The sequence below is a fragment of the Antechinus flavipes genome, chromosome 4 (assembly GCF_016432865.1).
Source record: "Antechinus flavipes isolate AdamAnt ecotype Samford, QLD, Australia chromosome 4, AdamAnt_v2, whole genome shotgun sequence".
NCBI lineage: Eukaryota > Metazoa > Chordata > Mammalia > Dasyuromorphia > Dasyuridae > Antechinus > Antechinus flavipes.
The window spans coordinates 429,925,375-429,951,494 of record NC_067401.1 but is presented as its reverse complement, the minus strand read 5'-3'; the positions used below and the strand labels follow the sequence as shown (position 1 = coordinate 429,951,494).

General features: G+C 35.4%; 1 protein-coding gene across 1 annotated transcript; it reads left to right on the top strand.

The window, feature by feature from the left end:
* The first annotated feature begins 2,871 nt into the window (after positions 1-2,871).
* LOC127560290 (flavin-containing monooxygenase 5-like) lies at positions 2,872-23,186 on the top strand. The gene is made up of 8 exons (XM_051994753.1): positions 2,872-3,006; positions 5,481-5,669; positions 7,637-7,799; positions 9,847-9,989; positions 13,218-13,417; positions 15,521-15,870; positions 18,587-18,659; positions 22,475-23,186. The coding sequence occupies exons 1-8, from the start codon at positions 2,872-2,874 to the stop codon at positions 22,806-22,808; spliced, it is 1,587 nt and encodes a 528-aa protein (XP_051850713.1). The 3' UTR covers positions 22,809-23,186.
* The last annotated feature ends 2,934 nt before the right edge of the window (positions 23,187-26,120 follow it).

Genomic DNA, 26,120 nt, shown 5'->3' with positions numbered 1-26,120 from the left:
AAGAATTTTTTAAGTATTCTAAAAGCTTGATTTGAGGTTTTAGAGGTAAGGGGGGACTTAGATTTAGAAGTACCAAAGATAAATTGTATGATTGCCTTAAAATAGATGACAAAACCAATAAAAAATTTTGAACTTTCTTGAATGATTCATCTTTGAACCAAGTTTGAGTCAAGTTCATAGAATCATAGATTTAGGGCTTGAAAGAATTTTAGAGATCAATTGGTCCTGCCCCCTCATTATATAAATGAAGAAATTGAAGCCCTAAAAAATGAAGTGATACAAGCTCCAAGTTAACAGGAAGTAAGCTGATAAAGTGGAGTTTGAACCTAGCTTCTCTGTTTTCATGTTCAGTACTTTTTCCATTGAGCCCTCCACTATCTCTACTCATTTTTTGCCCTATACATCTTGGAACTGAATAGCTGCTATAATAATATGACAATCATAAACTTACTAGCTAGATCAATTATCTAAAAAATAAATATAAAACTATTATGAAATATGTAGTCTAAATATAATGAAATAAGAGTCATGAAATTAACTATGGTATTTTCTTTTGTTTTTTGCATCTCATAGCACAAATAATTTGTTTTCAATTAACAACCAGTTTTCTTCTCTCCTCTTTCATCCAATGGGGAAAAAAAGAAAAAGAAAATCAACTATTATAATAAGTACGCATAATCAAACAGAACAAATTTCCACATTGACCATATCCAAAAATGCATTTTTCATTCTGCATCCTGATTCCATCATCACTGCATGATATGTTTAGTTTACTCTGTTTCATCATCATAATTTGAAATCATATTTGGTCATTGTACTGATCAGAATTCTTAATTCTTAAGTGTCGTATATTTGTCTTTTTGGTGTTTATTCAATTGTTCTCCTAGTTCTGTTTTTCACTCTGAATTCATTTCATAAAGTCTGTCCAGTTTTCACTGAAATGGTTTCTTTTATCTTTTCCTATTGCACAATATTTCATTGCAATAATATAACATAATTTCTTCACCAATTCTCCATTTACTGGATACCTCCTTCATTTCAGGTCTTTGCCACTACTAAAAGGATGATAGATTTTTTTGTTGTTGTTCTTTCTTTGATATCTGTGGACTATGGGCCTCAGAATGATATCACTGCATATCACATCCAGAATATGCACAATTTAGTAACATTTGTAGCGCAGTTCCAAATTCCTTCTAGAATGGCTGAATTGATTCACAGCTATATTAATAGTGTATTTGTATGCCGGTTTTCCTGTATATACTCCAATATTTATCATTTTCATTTATTTTAAACTTTATCAATGTGGTGAGATTTGAAGTAGAATCTCAGATTTGGTTTAATTGGAATTTTGCTAATTACTACTTATTTGGAGCATTTTTTTCATATAATATTAATAGTTTGGATTCTTCCTTTAAAAACTACTTATTTATATCTTTTGATCATTTTATGAAAGGAATTACCCTTATCAGAAAAATTTGGTGCAAAGATTTAATTTTTAACCAGTTAATTGTTTCCCTATTAATCTTAACTGCATTGGTTTTGTTTGTGCAAAATCTTTATAATTTCATGTAAGAACATTGTCCACTTTATTTTTTGTGATCTTCTTTAGCATTTGTTTGATCATGAACTCTTCTATCCATATATCTGAAAGGTAATTCATTCTGATTCATCTAATTTATTTTTGGAATGACTTTTTATAACTAAATCACTAGATCATCTTGCTATATGATGTCAGATGTTTGTCTAAACCTAATTTCTATCAGATTGTTTTGTAGTTTTCCGAGCAGTTTTCATGAAATCGTGAGTCCTTTTCCTAGGATTTATTTAAATAGGCTAGTAGGTTAATATGCATACATTTATTATATATGTAATCTATTCCACTGATTAACCTCTGTTTTTTTAACCAGTACCAAATCATTTTGATAATTACTACTTTGAAGTACATTTTGAGAGCTGGTATTTGTAGGCTTTCTTTAGATTCTTGGATTTTTGTTTCTTCAATTTAATTGCATTATTATTTTTCTGGCACTCTTTTGATGGTTTCATGGATATGTCAATTAATAAGTAAGTTAATTCATGTAGTATTGTTTTTATTATATTGATTTGGTGCACTTCTGACTAATTAATATTTCTTCAGTGATTTAGGTCTGTATTTTTATTTTTTAAAAATTTTTGTAGTTGTACTCATGTACTTTCTGTGTCTATCTTAGTAGAAGGATTCCCAGATATTTTGCATATATAAAGTCCTAAGAATCTTGTGCATTCTGTATTTATCTTAAATGGAATTTCTCTTTCTATGTCTTCCTGCTGGATTTTGTTGGCAATATACAAAAATCTTGATGATTTATACAGATTTATTTCACATTCTGCTACTTTGATGAAATTATTGTTTCAATTATTTTTTTAAGTTCACCAGGGTTTTCTAAGTAAACTATCAAGTCATCTCCAAAAAAAGTGGTTATTTTATTTCCTCTTTTCCCAGGTTTATTCTCTCAATTTCATAGTCTAGTCTTATTGATATAACTAGCATTTCTAGCTATAGAAATAGAAGGGAAATCAGTGGTTATTACTGCTATATTTCTGATCTTATTAGAAAGGCCAGTGGATTATTTCTGTATGTTATATCTCATCATGAGGTTTTACTGCATCTGTTTATATGCTTATATTGTTTTTGTTTTTCCCCATTTTGCTCTTGATAATAATTTGGTATGTTAAATTAGTAACATAAATGTTTTCAAAAACTTGGAAATTTTAAGAAATTATGACATTACAGAGGACTTAGAAGAACAGAGTCCTTAGGAATAAGGTTTTATTTTATCCCAAAGGAAGAAGTGAAAAACATCTTTAGTAATCATCTTATTATAAGAGACCATGACAGTGAAAAAAATTGCCATCATTGGAGCTGGAGTGAGTGGATTAGGTGCTATTAAGAGCTGTCTAGAAGAAGGACTGGAACCCACTTGCTTTGAAGAAAGTTTTGACATTGGAGGAGTCTGGAGATATGAAGTAAGTCACATTTTTCTCTTAAGACCTAATTACCTTGGTTTGTATGATGATTTTTTTCCTATATCAAGGAAAGTGAAATTTAATTGGAATTATGTTAGAGATTTACTCCATTGGTACACGTCTTTTATCTGCATGATTTTTAGATTTTTTTCAGAGTACTGTCACATGCTTTATGAAATTGGATCCTAATGGTCCTAAAAGGCAACAATTAATATATTAAGGAAATATTTATTCAGTGTCTGTACCATATACTGAGGATAAATAAAAATAAAAATGAAGCTATAGCTTATTGTCATCTCCACAGTACGAAATGTGGAAATGAAGACCCAAGTGATAAAGATCATAGTAATAATTGCTGGCAGAAAGAGTAGGGATCTAGCCCAGGAATTGTTCTACCACAACAATATCAATATCTATTACTTAAAACAAACCATTCAGTATTGCTGAAGGAAACTACCAAAATAAAAGGCATGCATGTATGTGTATCTCAATGTATCTATATGTATTTGTATCAAAGACCAAAATATTTCCCAAAAAAGGAGTTTAAGACCTCTTAAACTAAAATTAAAACTTAAACCTAAAAATTAAAACCATTTAGATACAAATCTCCTTTCAAATCTTATCTCAGGTCTTCTTTCTAGTCTTATCTCATCTTATTACTTTTCTCACATTCTGTTCTACCCAAACTACATTACTAGCTATGGCCTTAAATGTTATTTCCTACTCACATACATTTACACTATACCTGAAATTCATTTCCACCTGATCTCTAATTCTCAGAATCTTTTTCTTCCTTTAACGCTAAGCTGAAGTGGTATAGAATTATATGGGTAGAATTTGGAAAGATTCCAAAAACCATTTAGTCAAACCCCCTAATTTTACAGATGAGGAAAACTCAGGAAATAATAAATACAACATGTAACATGAAGCAGAAATATATATTGGGGGAAATAGTAGAAGACTGATTTGATAAAAAAAAATGATGAGAAATTCAGAAGCTGCTGAATGAAAAGTGAAAACTCCAGAGTGTACCATCAAGATAATTCATCTATATCTAAAAAAGTAGCATTAGATTCCATCAAAAGTAAAGTACAATTGAAATTCAGAGAGATGCAGAATTCTTGGTTCAGTAAGAAGACTGATGAAATTCAGTTTTATGCTGATAGTAACAGTATGAAGCATTTTATGATGCACTATTTATGGGCCAAAGACCTGTGGTGCATCTCAACTACTCAGTGCTGATGGAGCCATATTGATTAGTGATAAGGACATGATTCTAGGATGATAAGCTGAACACTTACTTCTGTAGTGTTCTCAATATTCATCAATGCTGAAGCCAATGACCATTTATCTCAAATTGACATCAATTACTTCCTAACTGAAGTTCCAACTGAAGAAGTTTTGAATACCAATAGACTATTTTTGTGTAGCAAAGCACCTGGTAATAATTCTATTCCAGCTGAGATTTATAATTCTTGGTCCATTGCTGAAACAAAAGAATGGTAAATAGCCTCTTGAAACATAAACTTTGTCATTTCCTCCCCCCTTTAAATTATAGTGAACTCTCCCATTAAAGATATGCTAGAAAGAGCCTAAATTCTTCAGCCATACCAATGCCAGGGGCAACAGATCCTCAGAGTTATCTAGCCCCATTTCTAGGGCCAGATGGCAAAGAACTTCTCTAATGACATAGAAATGACCCCAGAAACAAAGGTCCAATCATACTTTGCTCTTGAGCAGCTTAAGAGCCACAGCTGAAGATAACTCGATGTTGCATAGAAGACGTGAGTTCAAATTCTGCCTCAGACACTTAATAGTTGTATGAACCTGAACAAGACATTTGTTCTCTTTAAGTCTCAGTTTTCTCATCTATAAAATGTGTAGAATAATAGTATCTATCTATCTAATTTATATTGTAAGGGTCAAATGAGATAGCAAATGCCAAAGCTTCTTACTCCCAATGGTATATTTCCCAATACTGGGCAAATGGGACTCAGACTTCAAATTAGTTAAGCAAATTTTTTGAATAATTTTTTCAATTATTTGTCCTTAGTTTAAAAGAAAAGAAGGATTCTGAAAATTAGAGATCAGAAGGGACTATGTCTCAGGTAAACACCTGAAGGCAGATGTCTAGGAAATAACATTTAGGTCCATAACTAGTAATTACATTACTATGCTGAAATATATAGCATGAGAAAGGGAGTAAAAGAGGTAAACTGAGGCTAGAAAGAAAATATGAATGCAGTAATGTTAGGCCTGAAATGATCTTAAATGAGAGAGAGACAGAGAGAGAGAGAGAGAGAGAGAGAGAGAGAGAGAGAGAGATTGAGGTTCACAGATGATATAACTCCTATATTAATGAAGTAAGGAAAGTAATAGATCCAGAAAGTAATCTTTGTCATATTAGGAGTTTTCTTCATTCTCCATGATCACATTTTCTTCAAAAACATTGAAAATTCTTTTGTTTCCTACAGGAAAAATCAGAAACTGGAAAGCCTAGTATCTACCAATCTGTGACCAGTAACAGCTCTAAAGAGATGACATCCTTTAGTGATTATCCATTTCCTGATCATTATCCTAACTTCTTGCACAATTCCAAAATGATGGATTATGTTAGGATGTATGCCAAACATTTTGATCTCCTGAAATATATTCACTTTTTGGTAAGTAAAGGAAGAGCAATAATATTATATGCTGGCTATTCATGGCAGAATCCATGTGACACAGTTCAAGTCAGTGTGGAAGTCATCACACCTCCCATAAAATGGTGAAACCATGTTGTTTTTCTAAAAAACTCAAAAAAACATACTGTCTTATACGGTGTAGTAGCAGTTATATACCACTTTGAGGGGCAGAGAGGTAGCGTAGTGGGTAAAATTTCAGCCTTAGACTTTTTTTTTAATAGTAACTTTTTATTGACAGAATCCATGCCAGGGTAATTTTTTTACAACATTATCCCTTGCACTCACTTTTGTTCTGATTTTTTCCCTCCCTCCCTCCACCCCCTCCCCTAGATGGCAAGCAGTCCTATATATGTTACATATGTTGCATTATATCCTAGATACAATATGTATTTGCAGAACCGAACAGTTCTCTTGTTGCACAGGGAGAATTGGATTCAGAAGGTAAAAATAACCCGAGAAGAAAAACAAAAATACAAATAGTTTACATTCATTTCTCAGTGGTCTTTCTTTGGATGTAGCTGCTTCTGTCCATCATTTATCAATTGAAACTGAGTTAGGTCTCTTTGTCAAAGAAATCCACTTCCATCAGAATACATCCTCATACAATATCATTGTTGAAGTGTATAATGATCTCCTGGTTCTGCTCATTTCACTCAGCATCAATTTATGTAAGTCTCTCCAAGCCTCTCTGCATTGATCCTGCTGGTCATTTCTTATAGAACAATAATATTCCATAACATTCATATGCCACAATTTACCCAGCCATTCTCCAATTGATGGGCATTCATTCAATTTCCAGTTTCTAGCCACTACAAACAGGGCTGCCACAAACATTTTGGCACATACAGGTCCCGTTCCCTTCTTTAGTATTTCTTTGGGATATAAGCCCAGAAGTAATACTGCTGGATCAAAGGGTATGCACTGTTTGATAACTTTTTGGACATAATTCCAGATTGCTCCCCAGAATGGTTGGATTCGTTCACAACTCCACCAACAATGCATTAGTGTCCCAGTTTTCCCGCATCCCCTCCAACATTCATCATTATTTTTTCCTGTCATCTTAGCCAATCTGACAGGTGTGTAGTGGTATCTCAGAGTTGTCTTAATTTGCATTTCTCTGATCAATAGTGATTTGGAACATCTTTCATATGAGTGGTAATAGTTTCAATTTTATCATCTGAAAATTGTCTGTTCATATCCTTTGACCATTTATCAATTGGAGAATGTTCAGCCTTAGACTTAAGAAGACCCATCTTCCTGAATTCAAATCTGATCTCAGAAACTTACTAGCTGTGTGACCTTGGAGAAGTCACTTAATCCTGTCTGCTTCAGTTTCCTCACCTGTAAAATGAACTGGAAAAAGAAATAAACTATTCCAGTATCTTTGCCAACAAAACCCCAAATGGGGTCATGAAGAGTCAAATATGATTGAATAAAATCACAAAATATAATCCTGTAAAGTTTACAAAGTACTTTTACATATGGTATCTCATTTGATACTCATAACATTAGGATGTAAGTGTTATTATTACCTTCATTTTACAGATGAGAAAATTGAGACTGACAGAGGTTGTTACATACCCAGAGTTTGGCATATATCTGAGGTGGATTTCAACTCAAATTTTCCAAGGTCGGTGTTCTATGCACTCTACCAGTTAACTTTAGACTTGGAAACTTGAGTACTAATTCTGTTCTATTATCTAAATTGGTGGACCAGGGAGAGTAGCGAACTAGGCACTTTTTGGGTCTGGGGTATCTTCACACTCTCTTGCCATGATGGCAATTGCAAAGCTCTCCTACAAATGAGCTCTTTAATGATCTTCTTCAGAGTCTGAAAAAACATGAACTTGTCAAGGGACAAGAGCTATGAAATAATATATTCTTTAGGGTCTATCTTTCTGGGAAATGATAGGACAGAGTGACCTGCCTTTGACTTTTGTTTTCAGTCAAAAGTGAGCAGCGTAAGGAAATGTTCTGATTTCTCTTCCACTGGCCAGTGGAATGTTGTGGTAGAGGCTGATGGGAAACAGGAAACCTACATCTTTGATGGAATCATGATTTGCAGTGGTCAGTATAGTGACCCCCATTTGCCACTGGAATGCTTTCCAGGTATGTTAGCAGGTGGGAAGAATCTTCATCCTTCAAGAGAAAATTCTGAAATAATATACAGTTGGGGAGAAATAAATGACTTTTGTTTTCATAGTATTTTAAAATATTTTTTGGTTCCTCAAAAAGTACCTCCACTCTAGTTATTAAAAAAATCTCTTTGGCTTATTCCTCTTTGGGATATAACATATTATGCCATCACCACCCTCAGTAATTGTTCCCAGGCTCTATCTCTATAAGAAACATTTGCCAAGATGATAGCTTCAAGGGCTGGGCTAGATGGGAGGAGAGGGGAGGGAAGGGAGAGAGTCCTCTTTCCTCCAGTGCTCAGGCATATTTGCCCATCAATAAATTGATATAAAATAGATAGAAAGAGACCTTTCTATATAGTGATTTCCCCCTCAATCATGGGTATGGGGTCCCCAACTGGAAGTAAGAGTAACAGTCCTAGAAAAAGGCCCATGTGCTCATGACCCTAAGCCATCTCCATCTGACTTTCAGTGGATGTGGCTGTTGAAGTGGTAGCTGGGGCCTGATATACTTGACATATACTGACTCCCTCAATATGTCCTACTATTTAACTAGGTTGATTTGCCTGCTCTTTACATGGTAATTAGTTTCCAATTGATGGAGATGATTGGCCTTTTTTCTACAAGTGTTAATTCAGAAGATTGGCTCCATAGGGTTGAATTGGAAGCAGGACTGATGATCTTGAGGTCACTGCTACTCCTAAGGCCCTTGAATTTATGGGCCTCAGCTCTCTCCTTCCAGGCACAGGGAAGGTTGTAGTCTAGCCAGTAGTGATAGCCTGACTCCTATGCTTTCCCCTCCCCTGCAGAGTACCCTAATGCCTTACACAGGCTGGTCTATGGATTGATAGGGTAGTAGCCTGGCAGCTGTTGGTGAGAATAGCCAATCCCCTCTGCATTGATTTGATGAGATAATTACTTAAAGTAGATTACTCTGGCAGCAATACAAAGTACAGCTTACACAGGGATCGGCAAGAAATTAAAGGAAAAAAAAAAACTTTTCTTGATAAAGACGACCTAACTCTTCGCAATTACTTCATCTTTGTTAATTGTTCTTTTTAAAAATCCCTTCTGGAATTTTCTCAGAAGTCAAAGTCAAACTCATTTGAAAGAGGAGGGTAAATCCCCCTTTTTGTTGGGGAAGGGAGGAATAAGGAGCCTGAGCCAACCAAATCATGCCCATTATCCAAGAGATGCCTTTAATCCTCTCCATTTGGTTGTCAATGAACATACCTCATATTCTCTACAGGAAAATGCCACTAAATCCCCAAAGACTTACTCCCTGAACTATGTTTGAATTGATCAAAAAACTTTCTCATCAACTCTATCCCCATGCTACTCTTAAAAAATAAATCTTAGAGCACCAGCCCTGAAGTCAGGAGGACCTGGGTTCAAATCTGGCCTCAGACACTTAAAACTTTCTAGCTGTATGACCCTGGGCAAGTCACTTAACCCCACTTGCTTCCGCAAAAAAATAAAATAAAATAAAATAAACCTTCTTTGATATCATTGGATCTATGGAGATCATTGTCTATCTTTTCTCCTTTACAATACTAAATTCCTACAAAGAATCCTGCATACTTTGTCTCTGCCCCCATTTCTCTACTCAGACTTAGTTAATTAAGCCTGCCACAATATGGCCTTTTGCCCCATATTCTACTGAAACTACTTTCACAAAAGTCACAAAGATGGATGTTCCTTAATAGCAAGGATTATCTGAGCATTTATCTCATTTCCTTTCCCTCACCTGATAGTGTTTTTCCGCATACTAAGCACTGAATAAATGTCTCTTGTTATTGCATTGTATAATGTTCTTTTTCCTGGATAGATACAGTATTTTTTTTTTTTTTTTGCTGAGGCAATTGGAGTTAATTGACTTGCCCAGGATCACACAGCTAGGAAGTGTTAAGATATTTACCAAAAAATTTTACCCAAAAAGTTTCAAAGCGGTTATAAAAGTACATCTTTCCCCCTGACATTTATGCCCAGAGTTTGACTAAATCTTTGATCTTTACTTCAAGGCATCAAGAAATTCACAGGCTCCTATTTCCATAGTCATGAGTACAAGAATCCAGAGAAATTTAAGGGGAAGAGAATCCTTGTGATTGGTCTTGGAAATACTGGAGCAGATGTGTCCAGTGAGCTCAGTCATGTAGCTCAACAGGTTTGCCTTTATTATTCTGTTATTAATCCTGCATACAAGATACATGCATTGTATAGAGCCTTTTGAGTTAGACTTTTTAGCCAATGCTTTGAAATGCTACCTGAACATAGGCCACTGACTGTCCATCTTTAAACACTTCACCCAACTCTTTCTTCATACCACATTTGTACCAACAAGAAGTTTATCATTAACCAAAGTAATATCAGCCTTCAGGGTATGCAATATCAGCTTTTAAGGTGTGCTTTTCTGCTGAAACTAAAGTAGAGAAAGAGGCAACAAGGCTAGATTGGTATGAGTTTATTAATTTGGTTCAGGTTAAAAGAGAAGGGAACTGCTCCCAAAGAGTATCATTGCCACATAAGGATTGTAGTCATCCAACAGGAGGAAAATATATATGAGTGGTGAAGAGTACAAGGGGGCATCACAAACTGCCCCCAGCTCTATGGATAGGCCAGAGGTTCAGGCCTAGTAGGAAGCACACTCTAATTCAAGGCCCTAAAGTCCTGTGGGGCTCAAAATTATAAAAAGTTCTAAACAAAGAGCTGGCAATGGAACTAATATAAGAGACTACCATCTAAAAGACAAAGCAATGGAGTAATCTGGAACCCTTGAATTGCAGTATTCTCTGAATAAAGAAGAATGAAGAAGGGGCAATGATGCAGGAAAATTGTGCCACAGCAAGAAAACACCTGGAGAGGGGAACAATGTCTAATGTCTAGGTCCTTTAAGCCTTAGAATACATGTCTGCTGGCGATTGGGACTGTGTTAGTCAAACTGATTTTCACTAATGCCCAGTTGAACATCATAGGATCAGAGATTTAGAGATAGAAGAAAGCTGTGGGAGAAACCTGAAAAGTGATTGAGATCGGTGCTCTCATTTTTTGAACAATGAAATAATCAAGATCCAGTGATTCATTCAGTCATGCTCTCAACGTCTGAGGTAGGATTTGAATACAGATCTTTGTGAATACAAGTCAATTGCTCTCTTGAAGCACTCTCAGCCTAATAAGAATTTCCAAAAGTGAGTGAACTTTATGAGCTAGGCCATGATGACAAAAATCAATAAAGAAGTATTTATGAAGTATCTACTATGTGCCAAGCACTGTAGTAGGTGCTAGAGATACAAAAATTTAAAAATGAAACAGTCTCTGCTGTCAAAGAGTTTGCATTCTCTCCAGGAGAGAAAGCATCTACACATAAAAGTATTCTCAGAATAAATTCTGGGTAACATGGGGTGAGGCCCTAATGTCTGGGAGATCAGGAAAGGTTTCATATAAAATGCAGTGCTTTAGCTGGACCTTGAAAGAAAGCAAGGAGGAAGGAAACAAAGGCAGAGATGATGGAGGGAGAGAATTCTAAGCAATGGATCTATAAATCTATAGCACAGGATTGCAGCGATAAGCTAGATGTGCTGTGACTATAGGAAAACAATTCTCTGAGCACAGCCTCTAGGGAGAGAATCAGGAACCAGGGAAAAGAAAGGATATTTTTACTTTGAAATAATCAGTCTCAAATTTCCAAGATCACCCCAGGGATTGTACAATATAAAATTTAACGACCAATTTGGTAGGATTTTCAAATTAATAACACCTATAGTTAAGCTTCTACTGACTTCTAGGTAACAAATTTTCTTCAAGGAACATTATATTTTCATGGCTTATGGGATTAAATGTCAGGAATGGAGGGAGAGAGGAAGGAAGGAAGGAAGGAAGGAAGGAAGGAAGGAAGGAAGGAAGGAAGGAAGGAAGGAAGGAAGGAAGGAAGGAAGGAAGGAAGGAAGGAAGGAAGGAAGGAAGGAAGGAAGAAAGAGAGAGAGAAGCTAAAGGGATACAGCTATTTGAAGGACAATCCTCACCCACCCTAAACCCCTATCTCTGCATGTGGGTAGGAACATCTTTAGTTTCTGGGATAGAGAAAGTACTTTTCATTCCTTTGCTAACCAAGAAGTATGGTGTGAAGCAAATGATCCTGGATTCTTTAGCAAGTCTAGATAAGGTTTTAACTATTTGCTCCCATTTGGTCCTCTGTACAATCTTGCTTGTGGCAAGAGATGGGAAAGAGAGGGGGAGTTAGAAATCAGAAGGGAGTGCACTTCAGGTATAGGGTGCCTATAATTAGAAAATAACGTTTAGGGAATAGCTAATGGTCTAACCAAATGTGGGAAAGGAAATAAAATCAGATAAAATTGGAAAGAATATAGATAAAGAAATAGATATAGATACATGGCTATATCAACAGATAGATATAGATATATTGGAGATAGATATGCATATGTGTATGTGTATATCTACAGAGAATAAAAAAGACTTCTAGCCCTGAAGTCAGGAGGACCTGAGTTCAAATCAGACCTCAGACACTTAATATATCCTAACTATGTGACCCTGGGCAAGTTACCTAACTGCAATTGCCTCTGCAAAAAAAGAAAAAGAAAGAAAGAAAGAAAAAAGAAAAGAAAAAGAAAAAAAGAAAGACTCTTTAATCCATGTGCACATACACACACACACACACACACACACACACACACACACACACATACACACATCTAATTCTAGCATTACTTCTCAGCAATACTGCCTAGCACATTTAAAGTAAGAGGCGTTGATTCCACTGGGGCAGAAGAATCCCTGGGCTAGCATTCTGTAGACCAGGATTCTGCCACCAATCATTTGTTTGCCCTTTACTTCCATGAGTCTTGGCTTTTACATTTTGTACAGGGGACTTGATAATAAGCAGAGGCATCATTTTCATACCTCTTTGTGCCTCCACTGCCTCGAACAGTGTCTGGCACATAGCAGGCACTGCATAAATACTTTTTGAATATATCAGTGGCTGCATTTCAGGTCTATGTGACACAATAGAATGTTGGACTTAAAGTTAGAAAGTCTCATCTTCCTGAGTTCAAATCTGGCCTCAGACACTTACTAGCTGGATGATCCTGGGCAAGAAACTTCACTCTGTTTGCCTCAGTTTCCTCAACTGTAAAATGAACTAGAAAAGGAAATGGAAAACTATTCCAGTATCTTTGCCAAGAAAACCCCAAATAGAATTATGAAGAGTAAGACATAATTGTGCCTTAGTTATTGACTGTGTCAAATTACTGACTGAGCGTCAGGGTCAATAAGAATAAATGAAATAAGACATGTGTCTTGGTCTCAATTCAGTGTAGCTGGGGCGTTGAGGTAGTGCTATTTTATAAGAGAATACTTTTTGAGCTTTTCTTTCTTCCAGGTATTCCTCAGCACACGACGAGGATCATGGATCTGGTACCGCATTTGGGATAATGGGAATCCATTGGATACTGTACTCTTCACACGCTTTAAGACTATCATCAAAAAATGTCTAAACGACTCTATTATCAACAAATTGGCAGAAGATAAATTAAACACAAGATTTGACCATGCTGTGTATGGTCTTCAGCCTCTTCATAGGTATTCTTTTGGAATTTCAATAAATGTAATTCACTCTGGCTATCAGTATGGGCAAATCTGTTAACAAACTCAGAAGCGGTTAATAGATAGTTAAGGCCCAACTCCCATTAATCTAGGAGGGGGAGCAGTTTTTTCCCCACTCTGTCCTCATAGTGTATGACTAAGGATCATAGATTGAGAGGCGAAAGGGACTTCTTAGTTCATCTAGTCCAGTTCCTTTTTAGAGATGAGAAATCTGAAGTTCTAAAAAAATTAAATGCCTTGTCCAGAGTCACACATTAAGTGTTGATGACAAGATTTGAACTTAGGTCCTCTTCACTTCAAGTCTAGTAACCAATCTGTGCTCTGATGATCTTTCTTTCTTCTCAAGCCACATTTTCTTCCATCCTCCAGTAAACATATAGACCAGTAAACAGCAAGTGTAGGAGACATAGAGATGAAGCTTCCCAAACTGCCAGTGAAAGTAAGTGTAATTCTCACTGCCTCTTTTTAGGAAGTATCCACTCTGGCTTCTCCATCTTATTACAATTTTTATTAAAAACCATGATATTGTGTGAAATGAACACCACAATCTCTCTTTCTGATATGATAAACACACAAGATTTGGAATCATAAAAAATCATTTTGCCTCCATTTTTTTCTTCCAAAGAGAATTATGTCAGGGAGAGAAAGGATAAGAGAAAAATGCCTAATAATAAAAATTCAAGATAAGCAGGAAATGATTAAAAGAAGAACTAACAGCCAAGAACATCCAATACTATTGAAAGAACTGATTGATATTCTTTCTGAACCAATGGAGAAGTAAATGGGGCACTGGATCTCTAGTCAGAAAGATTTGAATTTGAAATGTTTACTATCTTCATGACTCAGGGCAAGTCATAATCCCTATCCACTTCAGTTCCTTCATCTATAAAATGATGTGCAATGATAGCTACTCTACCCTTCCCTCATAGCATTATTGTCAAAATCAAATGAGATATTTGTGAAGCACTTTGCATAGTGATTGGAGCATAGTAGGTACTTATTTCTCCTCATTCCTTTTTTCTCCAATGGCAGCTAGATAGTGCAATGAATACAGTGCTGGACTGGGAGTGAAAAGTGCTAGTTCTTCTCTTCCTGAGTTCAAATCCATCCTCATACACTTACTAATTGTATGACTCTGGGCAAGTCACTTAGCCCTGTTTGGTTCAATTTCCTATTTGTAAGATGAACTGGAGAAGGAAATGGTAAACTATTCCAGCATCTTTGCCCCAACAAAACCCAAAAGGAGTCATGAAGAGTCAGACGCAATTAAAAAGAACTAAACAGCAACCTTTCCCCATCTCTTCTTCTCGTAGTCAGTGATATTTGAAAGATCACAGAGAACAGGAGAGATGCTATTGTTCTGACTGTCAAAAAATGATATAGAATTTAAAAGTTTCAGGCCAATGATCTTCATTTCAATTCCTGGCAAAATTAGAAAGTATTCAAAGTATGATTAGTGAACATTTAGGGAGAAAATGTTGCAAAGAACATCAAGAACAGATTATGTCAAACTAACTTCATTTATATCTGATAGATTATTAAATGTGCAGATCAAGGGAATGGTAAAATCCTTTGGTTAAATCCATACTGAAGAATGTCTCTCCTTCCCTACAATATATTTGACAAATGGTTGGGTAGTCTATTCTACATACAGGGGAGGGAACTAACTCCTTTCATACCTTTCAAGTCATTCCATTCTACTTGTGAACAACTCTGTTAGGAATATTTTGGAAATTTGTTTATTTTCCCCTCCATTGCTCTTGGTTCTGCCCTCTCATATCTAATAGGACAAAACTAACCTATCTTCCAGATAACTTCCCAAATATAAGGGATACTCTGTATTTGAAGAAAAGTATCTTTAGTCTTCTTTTCTCTAATAACTTAAAAATGAATTTCTAATGCCAAGTCAGTTATCATTTCTGATCTCTAGGCCAGTTCCCAACACATTAAAAAAACAATCCTTGTGAATCTGTTCTGCTCATAGCAGGTACTCAGAATCAGATAGTATTAACATCACATTGCTAATATTTCCAAAGCAGGTTTATATTCATGACTTTACAACTTGTTTTTATCTTTCAGGTTTATAAATCATCAACCTACTTTTAGTGATGATTTGCCTAGCCACATAATTGCTGGAAGACTATTGGTAAAAGCAAATGTGAAAGAATTCACTGAAACAACTGCCATCTTTGAAGATGGTACTGAAGAAAGCATTGATGTTGTTATCTTTGCCACTGGATATACATTTTCCTTTCCTTTCCTGGATAATGATTCAGCAGTCTTAGATAGCCAGCAGTCTCTATTTAAATATGTCTTCCCTCCTCAACTCGAAAAACCAACACTAGCATTCATTGGTATAATCCAGCCAGTAGGAGCTACTATTCCAACATCAGAAATGCAGAGCCGATGGGCCACACGTGTGTTCAAAGGTATGTGAGAGACTAGATTTAACAACAAAAAAAGATAAGTTAGGGCAGCTAAGTGGCACAATGGATAGAGCACTAGTCCTGAAGTTCAGGAGGATCTGAGTTCAAATCTGGCTTCAGACACTAGACACTTCCTAGCTGGGTAACCCTGGGCAAGTCACTTAACCCCATTGCCTCAGGAAAAAATGAAAAGATAAGTTAATGGTGATATTCTTTGAATGATTTTATAGGAAAATCTATCAGATTCCATATCTAATCCCAAGTATACCCATTAACCTGTAATAGTACTCCAAATTCTGACATCAGAGATCTATTCTTTGAGAAAGTTTGTTTTTTTTTTTTAACATATCTCCTAGGCTTCCCTATTTGAATGAAAATACTATTAGCCAGAATTATAGCAAAGGTGAGTTTGCCAAGTCTCTTCAAATTGTGAGCAAAAAGTTAAGAACAAGACTCTATGGAAACAGAACACAGAGATGTCCGAGGAGGCTGGAGTGCCAGTAGAGATAAAAAGATTTGTGAAAGGGAAGCTGGGAGGGACAACAAATGCTAATCTTTGCCAAGAGTCTGCCATGGATACATGAGCAGGTTTGAAAAAGACATGCCCTGGATCCCTCACCAAACACATTTATAAATCATAACCTATGACTAAAGCTAAATTTTACTGCTAGGAAAAATGTCAACACGAAGCTTAGCAGAGCTGAGCAGGAAGGGTTTGGGGGGCAGAAGTTAGGCCCAGAATAAAGTGACAAGAGAAAATAACAGACCTTTCTGTTTCTCTGAACTTCTGAAATAATTTCCATGATGTTGTTCCAAAATTTGCTAATAAAAAAACAGTTCAATTCTTTGTTGGTTTTCAGTTGTTTAACTCTTCTTGACCCCATTTGGTATTTTCTTGGCAGAGATACTGGAGTAGCTTGCTATTTTTTTTTACAGCTCTCTTTACAAATGAGGAAACTGAGGCAAATAGAGTTAAGTGACCTACACAGGATCATACAGTGTCTAAGGCTAGATTTTCATTCAGAGAGATGAATTTTCCTGATTTGGGGCCTAACATTATATCTATTGCATCACCTAACTGTTCCATAACAGCTCAAACATCATGCTAATTATTAAGCACCTACTAGGTACCATGCAAAACTTTACCAATATGACTTGATCTGGACAATGAAGAGAATGGACATGATGTTAATTTAAGTTCTTCTCACTCCAAATCGCTGATTCTATAAGAATCAACAGTCAACAAGTAATTTCTGAATACCTATTGGAAAACAGAGTGCTGTTCTAGTACAGCAATCATATTTATACATATTTGTGAAGTATATTTTTAATACCCAGGAGAAAATGCATTTAGTTTTTCTTAATGGAAACTTGTAGTGTGTGCATTGTTTTATAAAGGAAATAGGAACTTCCTAAATTATGATGAATAAATTTAGTCTCTCCTGGATCCTAACAGTCACAACACTCCTTTGTTTAAGCATCTGCTTGATTCATTGTTATAAGGGAAGGTTATTAAGAAGAGATATCAATGGGGTTTTTTAAGAATAAAACATTTTTAAAAGAGCAAGTGGAAAATAAAGCAAAGAGGATAAGAGGGAAACAAAATAAGGTTGAAGTGTAGAATATGGAGTAGTATAAAAACAGCAGTAGGAAATACTAAAACTATGAGAGATGGACCCAGTCACTAAGAGGCATTCAATCAGATGGCACAGATCTGAAGATACAAAAATGTACTTTTCTGACAAAACAGAAATATTTAAGCCAAACTAAATGACATAGGAGCTATATCTGACAGCAGATGATGTATCACATATTCATAATCCACTGCTTCTCTATCAGAAGAGAAAAAGACTTCAACTGGTAGTAAATCTAAATTTTGATTTAGTGTGATTTTCCTTTATATTATTGGATCTATTATGAATAATATTTTCATAATTCTGCCTTTTCTCTTTATATCAATATATATAAGTTTTCTTGACTTCCTCTGAATTCCTCACTTTTCTCTTCTCTTATGATATGATAATGAAGGGTGTACTTTACACTCATACAAAATAATTGGTCCAGCCATTCATCAATCAATGGGCACCTATATTGTTTCCAGTTTTATTGTTTTTTTATCATAAGATCCACTTGTCCTTCTTGATAACAGAGATTGAAGTGCCAGTACATTTGTCATTATTTTGTGCCTTAGGAAGACAAAGGCATTGGCTGAAAAATAATTACATTTTTATCAATGACTGTATTCTTTTATATGTGCAGTTCATGAATTCAAAGTAGAAATGCTGCATTAGAAGATTGGGGGTAGAATTATTCAGAGAAGCCCATGCAGATTACAAAATGCAGTCTTAGCATTTGGAAGTTGTAAGTAAAAAAATATCTAATATTATAAAGAAGGTAACTTATCTTAACACTGAAAGGAAATCCAGCACACCATTCTTTTTTTAATTCCTCATTTGCATGTACAAACAATTTAACATTCATTTTTTTTAATTTCAAAAGTCCCTCATTTTTTCCCTTCCACCCTCATTGAGAAAGCAAGAAATTTGAAATAGGTTATACATGCCAGCATGCCATTCTGAGAGATCCTCTACTTTGGGACTTTGGACTTGATTTCCACAGAAAACTAGCATGGATATAATGATTTTCTCCTAAAACTACTTCCTTCCATTCAGTGATTCTCTCAGAGAGTCCTAACCATGTTCTGAATATTCTTTCCTAGGGCTGAACAAATTACCTTCAGTGAGTGACATGATGACTGAAATCAAGTGGATGAGAAATGATCTGAAAAATAAGTAAGAAACTTGATGTTGGCAAAGGGCAATTGATTACTTAGATCATATGGTTACTTTTGAGTCTCCTTTACATTTTATTGATCATAGAAACTGCCTGTACAAGAGGACAAAAGACTATCTGGTTTTTTAACAGTATCATTAATGGTAGCAAATTTTAGTTTGTATGTTGAATGTGTAGTTTCAGATAGCCATATTAGAAAACACTTATTGCTGCTATTATTTCCCATAGGATTATAGGTATAAAATGTTTAATATGTGCCAAATCCCCTTGGCAACATTTGGTTTTATTAATTAGTTGCATTAGAGAAACAGTATAAGGATCAAAAGACTGTCCCATCTATTTCAAGGATTAAGGCAAATAAAAGAGTAATCCCTCTGGAGTTGAGAAAAGCAAATCTCTTCCAATCAATCTGAATAAATTCAAAACCAACCAAATCATACAAATATGTAAAACTAAGTGTAATATGGAAACATATATATATATATATACATATATATATATATATGCACATATACTATTTATACCATCTATGATAACTTTTCCTTGATATCCAAAGATCATAGAGTGACCTAAATTCAGAAGGACCTCAGAGGCCATCTAATACCATTCTCCTCATTTTTTAGATGAGGAAATTGAAGCTGAGGTTAATTAATAAACTTTGCAAAATCACAGAGACCATAAATGTCAGAAGCAGGATTCAAATATCCTTAGTTGATTTCAGAGTCCATCTTCTTTTCACTGATCCATATTTATTCAAAAACTTTGTTTCTATCATGTATAACAGATAATTAGGGATACATTGCAATTATCTTCATCAGGATCATTTCAAAGATCATCATGCTGGTAGATATGCAACATTTTAATCAGACTTGGCCTTATTGAAGTTACAAATTTGTAAGGATGGTAAGAACACATATATGAATTACTAAAACATCAAAATGAACATAAAATCATAAGAGATGTTCAAAGTGAAATGCAAGGAAGGACACTTTTTTCCAACAGGGGAGCTAGGAAAGTATGGAGAACTGGAAATGGATCTAAGTGGTTAAAGTACAATATTTATAGAAACTTCTACAAAGGATCCTAGGACCTATACCTCCCTTTGTTAATATTTGAAGGACAGGAAGCACATCTCTAGGAGCTAAGTGAACCCTTCCACATTAGTAGAAGACCTAGAAGAAACTTGAGCAGACTCAGGAAATATTCATTATTAATGGGGTGGGCACAAATAGACTTTTTTGGGAAAGTACTAAGAGTTAGTCAACACTGATACTTATTTAAAAAACTGATTCTTATAGATGTTACACAGAACAGTGGAAGGCAGCTAGCTGTCTCTTACAGATTCGGGACTAACTCTGAAATTTAGCCTTATGGCCAAAGACCATAGTGGTACTAGGTTCTATTCCCCTTTGTGAGGATCTCTTTATGTCAGAACTACCAGTTATTAATCTAATTTATGTACTTCCTAGAGGAATTTAAGGTCTTAGGGAAATGAAGATTCCCCTTTGTTTTTATCTGTCTCATGGTTATAGGAGTAAGCAACAATGCCCATGAGCAAACATCAGCTAAAGGACTTCTGTGTTTAGAGAAGGAAAGTAAACACAGGGGGAAACTGTAAAACTTGTAAAAATTAATTTTAATATAGAATGATCCATGATAACTAAAAAGCTAAGAGAAATACAAATCAGGTTCTGTGCAAGAACACTGAGTGTAAAGCAAGGTACATGGGTTCATATCCCAGGCCTACCACTTACTATTTTTATAACTATGGACAGACAACTTAGCCAATTTAGACTTCAGTTTCCCATCCAATCAAATGTAAGCTCTTGAGAAGTGGGGCTGCTTGGTTTTGTCTTTTTCCCTGATGCCTAACATAGTGACTTCTATATAATCAGTATTCAATGATTATTTCTTAAATTGAATTAAATCTGTAAAATGAGAGGGATGGATTAGATAACATTTAGATATTCATTTGGCTCAAAATCCAGGATCCTATGATCCCATGAGGAAAGTATTATTACTAACTGAAGGAACTAGGGAAGTAGCATTTAATCTGGGTATTAAAGATGGATCGAATTTCAACAGGCTGAAGGGAGGTTATAGAGAAGGAATTTTAGGTATCAGGAACGTGTTTATGAGCAAACACACAGGTAAAAATGAAACAAAAGATATGGGAGTAAACAAGTAGTCCTGTTAGACTAGAGCAAAATGCAAAGAGCAAGGGTATGAATTACACCAAAAAAAGTAGGAAGATGCTGTATTGTTTTTTGAATGCCAGTCAAAGAAATTAAATCTTCTTTTTATCAAACACTAGAAAGACAGTATTGAGCAAAGTACTGAGAAAAAGTATTGAGCAAAAGAGTGACATATAAATCACATATAAATCAGTTAACATTTATTAAGTGCTTATTATGTGCTAGGCACTGTTCTAAGTGTTCAAATGTTGTTCAGTTGTTTTTTTTTGATTGTATGTCTGACTCTTCATGGCATAGATTCCAGAGTAGTCTGCCATTTCCTTCTCCAGATCATTTTATAGAAGAGCAAAATGAGGCAAACAGGATTAAGTAATTTGCCCAGGGTCACACAGCTAATAAGAGTTCTGAGACCAGATTTTAATTCAGGAAAATGAATTTTTCTGACTCCAGGCTTGTACTTTATCCACTGTATCATCTACCTGCGCACTGAGAATACAATTACTACAAATGAAATCATCCCTATTCTCCTAAAAACTAACATGGTTGGAGAAGACATTAAGTACATATATAAATGTAAACAAAGTAAATGTAAATAGAAGATACAAATAAATGCAAAGTAGTAAAATACAAGATAATCTCAGAATGAGCACAATAGCAGTCAAAAAACATTTCACAACGAAGGTGATGCAGAATGATCCAACAATCATTTATTAAGTACTTAATTATATAACTATGTGCTCTGGGCACTTGATAATTAAGAAAATATTAAGTACAGGAGGGATTGAATCTAGAAATATTTCAAAGATATAGTCAACAGAAACTGACAATGTGATGGTGTAGAAATAGAGGAATACAAAAAAGTCGAAGGTATCACAAAGGTTTAGAAAATATATGATGTGTGGGATTCAATGGCAGCAATGGAAAAGTTAGAAAGAAAGGGATTTAGGGAAAGACAGTTCAATTTGAGACATGTTAAGCTGGAGATGTTGCCTAATGAAAAAAATCATTGCATTCCTTTCATTGTCATTCAAAATCTTAATTTTTTGATTATTCTACCTTTGTACTCATCTCATACTTTGTTCTATACATTGTGCTCTAGTTAAATAGGACTATGGTACTGAATATGATAAATAAATCTGAAGCTTGAGATAGAGGTCAAAATTATAAAGAGAAGTTTGGGATTCATCTGTATAGGAACTGAAAATAAGAGGATGTATTTGCCAAGGAAGAGAGTATTAGGCTATGAAAGAAGAGGGCTGGGACTCTAACCTTGTAGACCCTTGAAGCAGAGGTTAATATCCAAATACCAGTGTCTTAAGTAGTGACAACCAACTTCAAAGCAAAGCAAAGAGCATGAATTGTGGAGAGATGTAAAGAAACCATCCTAAACATGTGAGTTAAACTATCTATGACTTTTCAAATAGTTTTGATGGGGAAAATGGTACTCGAAAATAATCACAAAAGAGTATTTGAGCCAAAGATGATAAGATAAATTTCTAACAGTTTCTTTTTCATCTTCCCACTAATGAGCTTCATACAACACAGTGGAAAACTGTCTCTCAAAGACATAAAGAGAGAGGTCAAATTCTAACTTAGGGTTTCTCATCTTGTGATTCCAGGTTTGTACCAAGTCTTCGTGATGAACGCCGAGTTCAATACATTGAGTACATGGATGAAATTGCCTTGGAAATAGGAGTAAAGCCCAGTGTGCTTTCTCTCTTCTTTTCAGATCCTAAGCTGGCCTTAAACATTTTCTTTGGTCCTTGTACTCCATACCAGTACCGCCTGCAGGGACCTGGAAAATGGGCAGGAGCTAGGGAAGCCATTTTGACTCAGAGAGAACGCATCATCAAACCCTTGAGAACTCGAATTGTCAGTGATGACCAACTTCCATTCTCTGTGCCATTTTGGTTTTTAAGTGTCAGTATGGCCTTCTTGCTGTTCTTATCTTAGTGTTATTTTAGGGATATTTTTTTCATCATCTCCATCATAATAAAGCAGTGTTACTTATTGGTTAAGGGACAAATGAAGTGACACTGGGGATCAGTTAATCATTTATCAATATATATTTCTCATGCAGATTTGACTCATAAATCACAGTATTCCAATTAAAACAAACTTTAGCTATGTGTTTCTTTGGGGGCTGCAAAGTTATTACCCTGATTCCATATCTTTCATAAAACTCAGTAGAATAAATAAGTAAACATACTTCTCATGTGGACAAAATGATTAATACTTTTTGTGTATATGTATATTACCATTTTCAGATGTATGTAGGTAATATTAATGTTAATAAAATTAATTAATAAAATTACATTTCATTCAAAAGAATTATTTCTCTCCGCTCTCTTTTGGATTTCCTAACTTTCTTCAGGTTCCAGGTAAACTTCTATAAGAAGCTTCCTATGATCTTCTTTAATGTTAATACTTCCCCTTTGAGATTATCTACAGGTGGTGTTATTTGTGCATATATATATGTATGTATGTATGTATATACATATAGATAAATGGAGACAGAGGGAGACAGAGAGATGGATGGATGTACAAATAGATTAGAGGCAGAGACCGAGACAGAGGCAGAGATAGAGAGAGACAGAGACAGAGAGACAGAGAGATAAGTGGGCGGATACACATACATACTTTTTTAAAAAATTGATCCTTGCAGTAATTATATCATTGGATTTGAAGTCTTGGGTTCAAATCCCTTTCAGGCACACACTAATAAAATGATCCTGGTCAAGTCACTTAATTGTTCTGTGTTTCAGTTGCTTCATCTGTAAAATAAAAAGATTGAATTCCGTGTCCTCTAAGGTCCCTTCCAGCTCTAAAGCTATGGCCCTCTAAATCTAGCTTTATCTTAATGAGTCAATTAATATGCTAAGATGAGCCTTCAAAATAAGGTTTTGGTAGCAATTTTTTCTGGGGGCTAAGCATCATTAAAATTTTAATTGAATATTTCACTCTTTGTATTCTTAATTTATGTTGAAAATATTTCAAATGGATATGGCAAGATCAGGGTCAGCCTAAGACATAAGTATATTAAAGTAAATTTAAGCTATCACATTCATTTAAGGTATACCCATTAGTACATTAATGGGTGTACCTTAAATAAATTTAATATCTTAAATTTCATAAATTAAGTAGCTTAAATTTAAGCTATTAGTAGCTTAAAACTGCACAAAACCTATAGGAATATGCTATACATTCTCTTCTCTGATCCTCTGCAATAACCCTACTAAGTGATATAGGGATTCTTATCCCCATCTCACATATGAGGAAATTGAAGCTTAAAAGACTTCCCCAACCTCATATAGTTAAGTGCCTGAGCCTGAACTCAAATCTGGATCTCTCCTGACTCCCAGTCCACTTCTCCTCCCACACCATGCTAAGCCCTGTTTGTACATTGCACTGTGCTAGGAACTAAAGGAAAACCACATTTTAGTGATCATGCTCACATTATCTCAAATAATTCAGGTAGTTGGACCAATCCTAGGCTGCTGTTATAGACCTGGATGAAATGAAACACTGTCAAAAAGGCAAAACATAAAAGAAGAAATCCTTTTTTCAACTCTTGTCCTCTCATCCCTTCACCTTTAGTAGAATTAGGCATATTCTACTCCCCTATTTCCAATCTCTTGCAATAAGAGCAATTCTTTGACGACTAGGATAAAATAGAAGAAACACTGATTATGGGATAAGTTGGTTTACAAAGCAAAGTTATAAAAATTAAGATCAACAATTTGATTCATTGAAAGAAGTGTGCATGGGAAATAGGTCTGAGTTCAAGTCCTAACACACAATTTAAGAGCTACAAATTACTTAACTCCTCTGGGATTCATTTTCCCCATCTGTAAAATGAATGTGAGGGACTGGACTACCACTAGCCTACGGCTATCATTCATGTCCCTTCCAACTCAAAAATCCCATCATTCTCCTTTGTTTACTAATCTATATTCAAATGAGTGTGTGACTTTGTAACTTGGATTGTTGCCTCCAAAAACACAGACCACAGCCAATCCCTTTATCTCTTGTGTGTGTTCTCCTACATATTTATTATAGGTGATCTGCCCCATGAACCAAAGGATTTCTTTCTTTCTCTTGGGTATCATTATGAAAAATGGGTACGATGAGAGGGACGGAGCCAAGATGGCAGAGAAAGCACATGTGACTTTACGGAGCCAAGATGGTGGAGAAAGCACATGTGACTTTCTAAGCTCCTCTCTTACCCTCACTATCAACATTATATTCAGCCTCAAAAATAGGGCTTGACTGCTACAACTCATAAAGATTAGAAGTACAACAACTCACCAGCCGAACATTATCTGGAATCTCACCAGAAAAGGTTTGTTCTGAGGGGCAGGGAGAAGATCAGCATGGACAGGGGGAGAACTAGAGGCAGTGGAGCCCCAAACTGGAAGTGAGAACACAGATCACAGCACAAGCTCGCAACCCCAACCCGCAGTACAGGGCTTTTCCTTGGGGCAGTTGGGAATCTGCACAGCAGTGGGGGCACAGCCCAGGGCAGCCTCTAATCTGCACAGTGAGGGGCTCAGCTTGGGACAATAGAGCTTTCACAGGGAGATTTGCTTCCAAGCAGAGACTTCCTATTGGAAGCTAGCTCTGGCAATAAGAGTTGAGAAAGAGATTAAAGAAATAAGAATAGGCAATAAGGGAACCAAATCATCACTCTTTGCTGATGATATGATGGTATACTTAGAGAACCCCAGAGACTCTACTAAAAAGTTATTGGAAACAATCCACACCTTTAGCAAAGTTGCAGGATACAAAATAAACCCACATAAGTCATCAACGTTTTTATATATCACTAACAAATCCCAACAGTTAGAGTTACAAAGAGAAATTCCATTTAAAGTAACTACTGATTGTATAAAATATTTAGGAATCGATCTGCCAAGGGAAAATCAGAAACTTTATGAGCAAAACTACAAAACACTTTCCACACAAACTAAGTCTGATCTAAGCAACTGGAAAAATATTAAATGCTCTTGGATTGGGCAAGCAAATATAACACAGATGACAATACTACCTTAAACTAATCTATTTGTTTAGTGCTATACCAATCAGAATCCCAAAAAAACTATTTTGATGATCTAGAAAAAATAACAACAAAGTTCATATGGAAAAACAAAAGGTCAAGAATTTCAAGGGAATTAATGAAAAAAAATCAAATGAAGGTGGCCTAGCTGTACCAGATCTAAAATTATATTATAAAGCAGCAGTTACTAAAACCATCTGGTATTGGCT

Coding starts and splice junctions, on each gene's coding strand:
- LOC127560290 (XM_051994753.1), top strand. CDS start 2,872: ATGACAGTGAAAAAAATTGCCATCATTGGAGCTGGAGTGAGTGGATTA. Junction 9,990..13,217: donor TCAGTCATGTAGCTCAACAG/GTTTGCCTTTAT, acceptor TCTTTCTTCCAG/GTATTCCTCAGCACACGACG. Junction 18,660..22,474: donor AGAAATGATCTGAAAAATAA/GTAAGAAACTTG, acceptor TTGTGATTCCAG/GTTTGTACCAAGTCTTCGTG.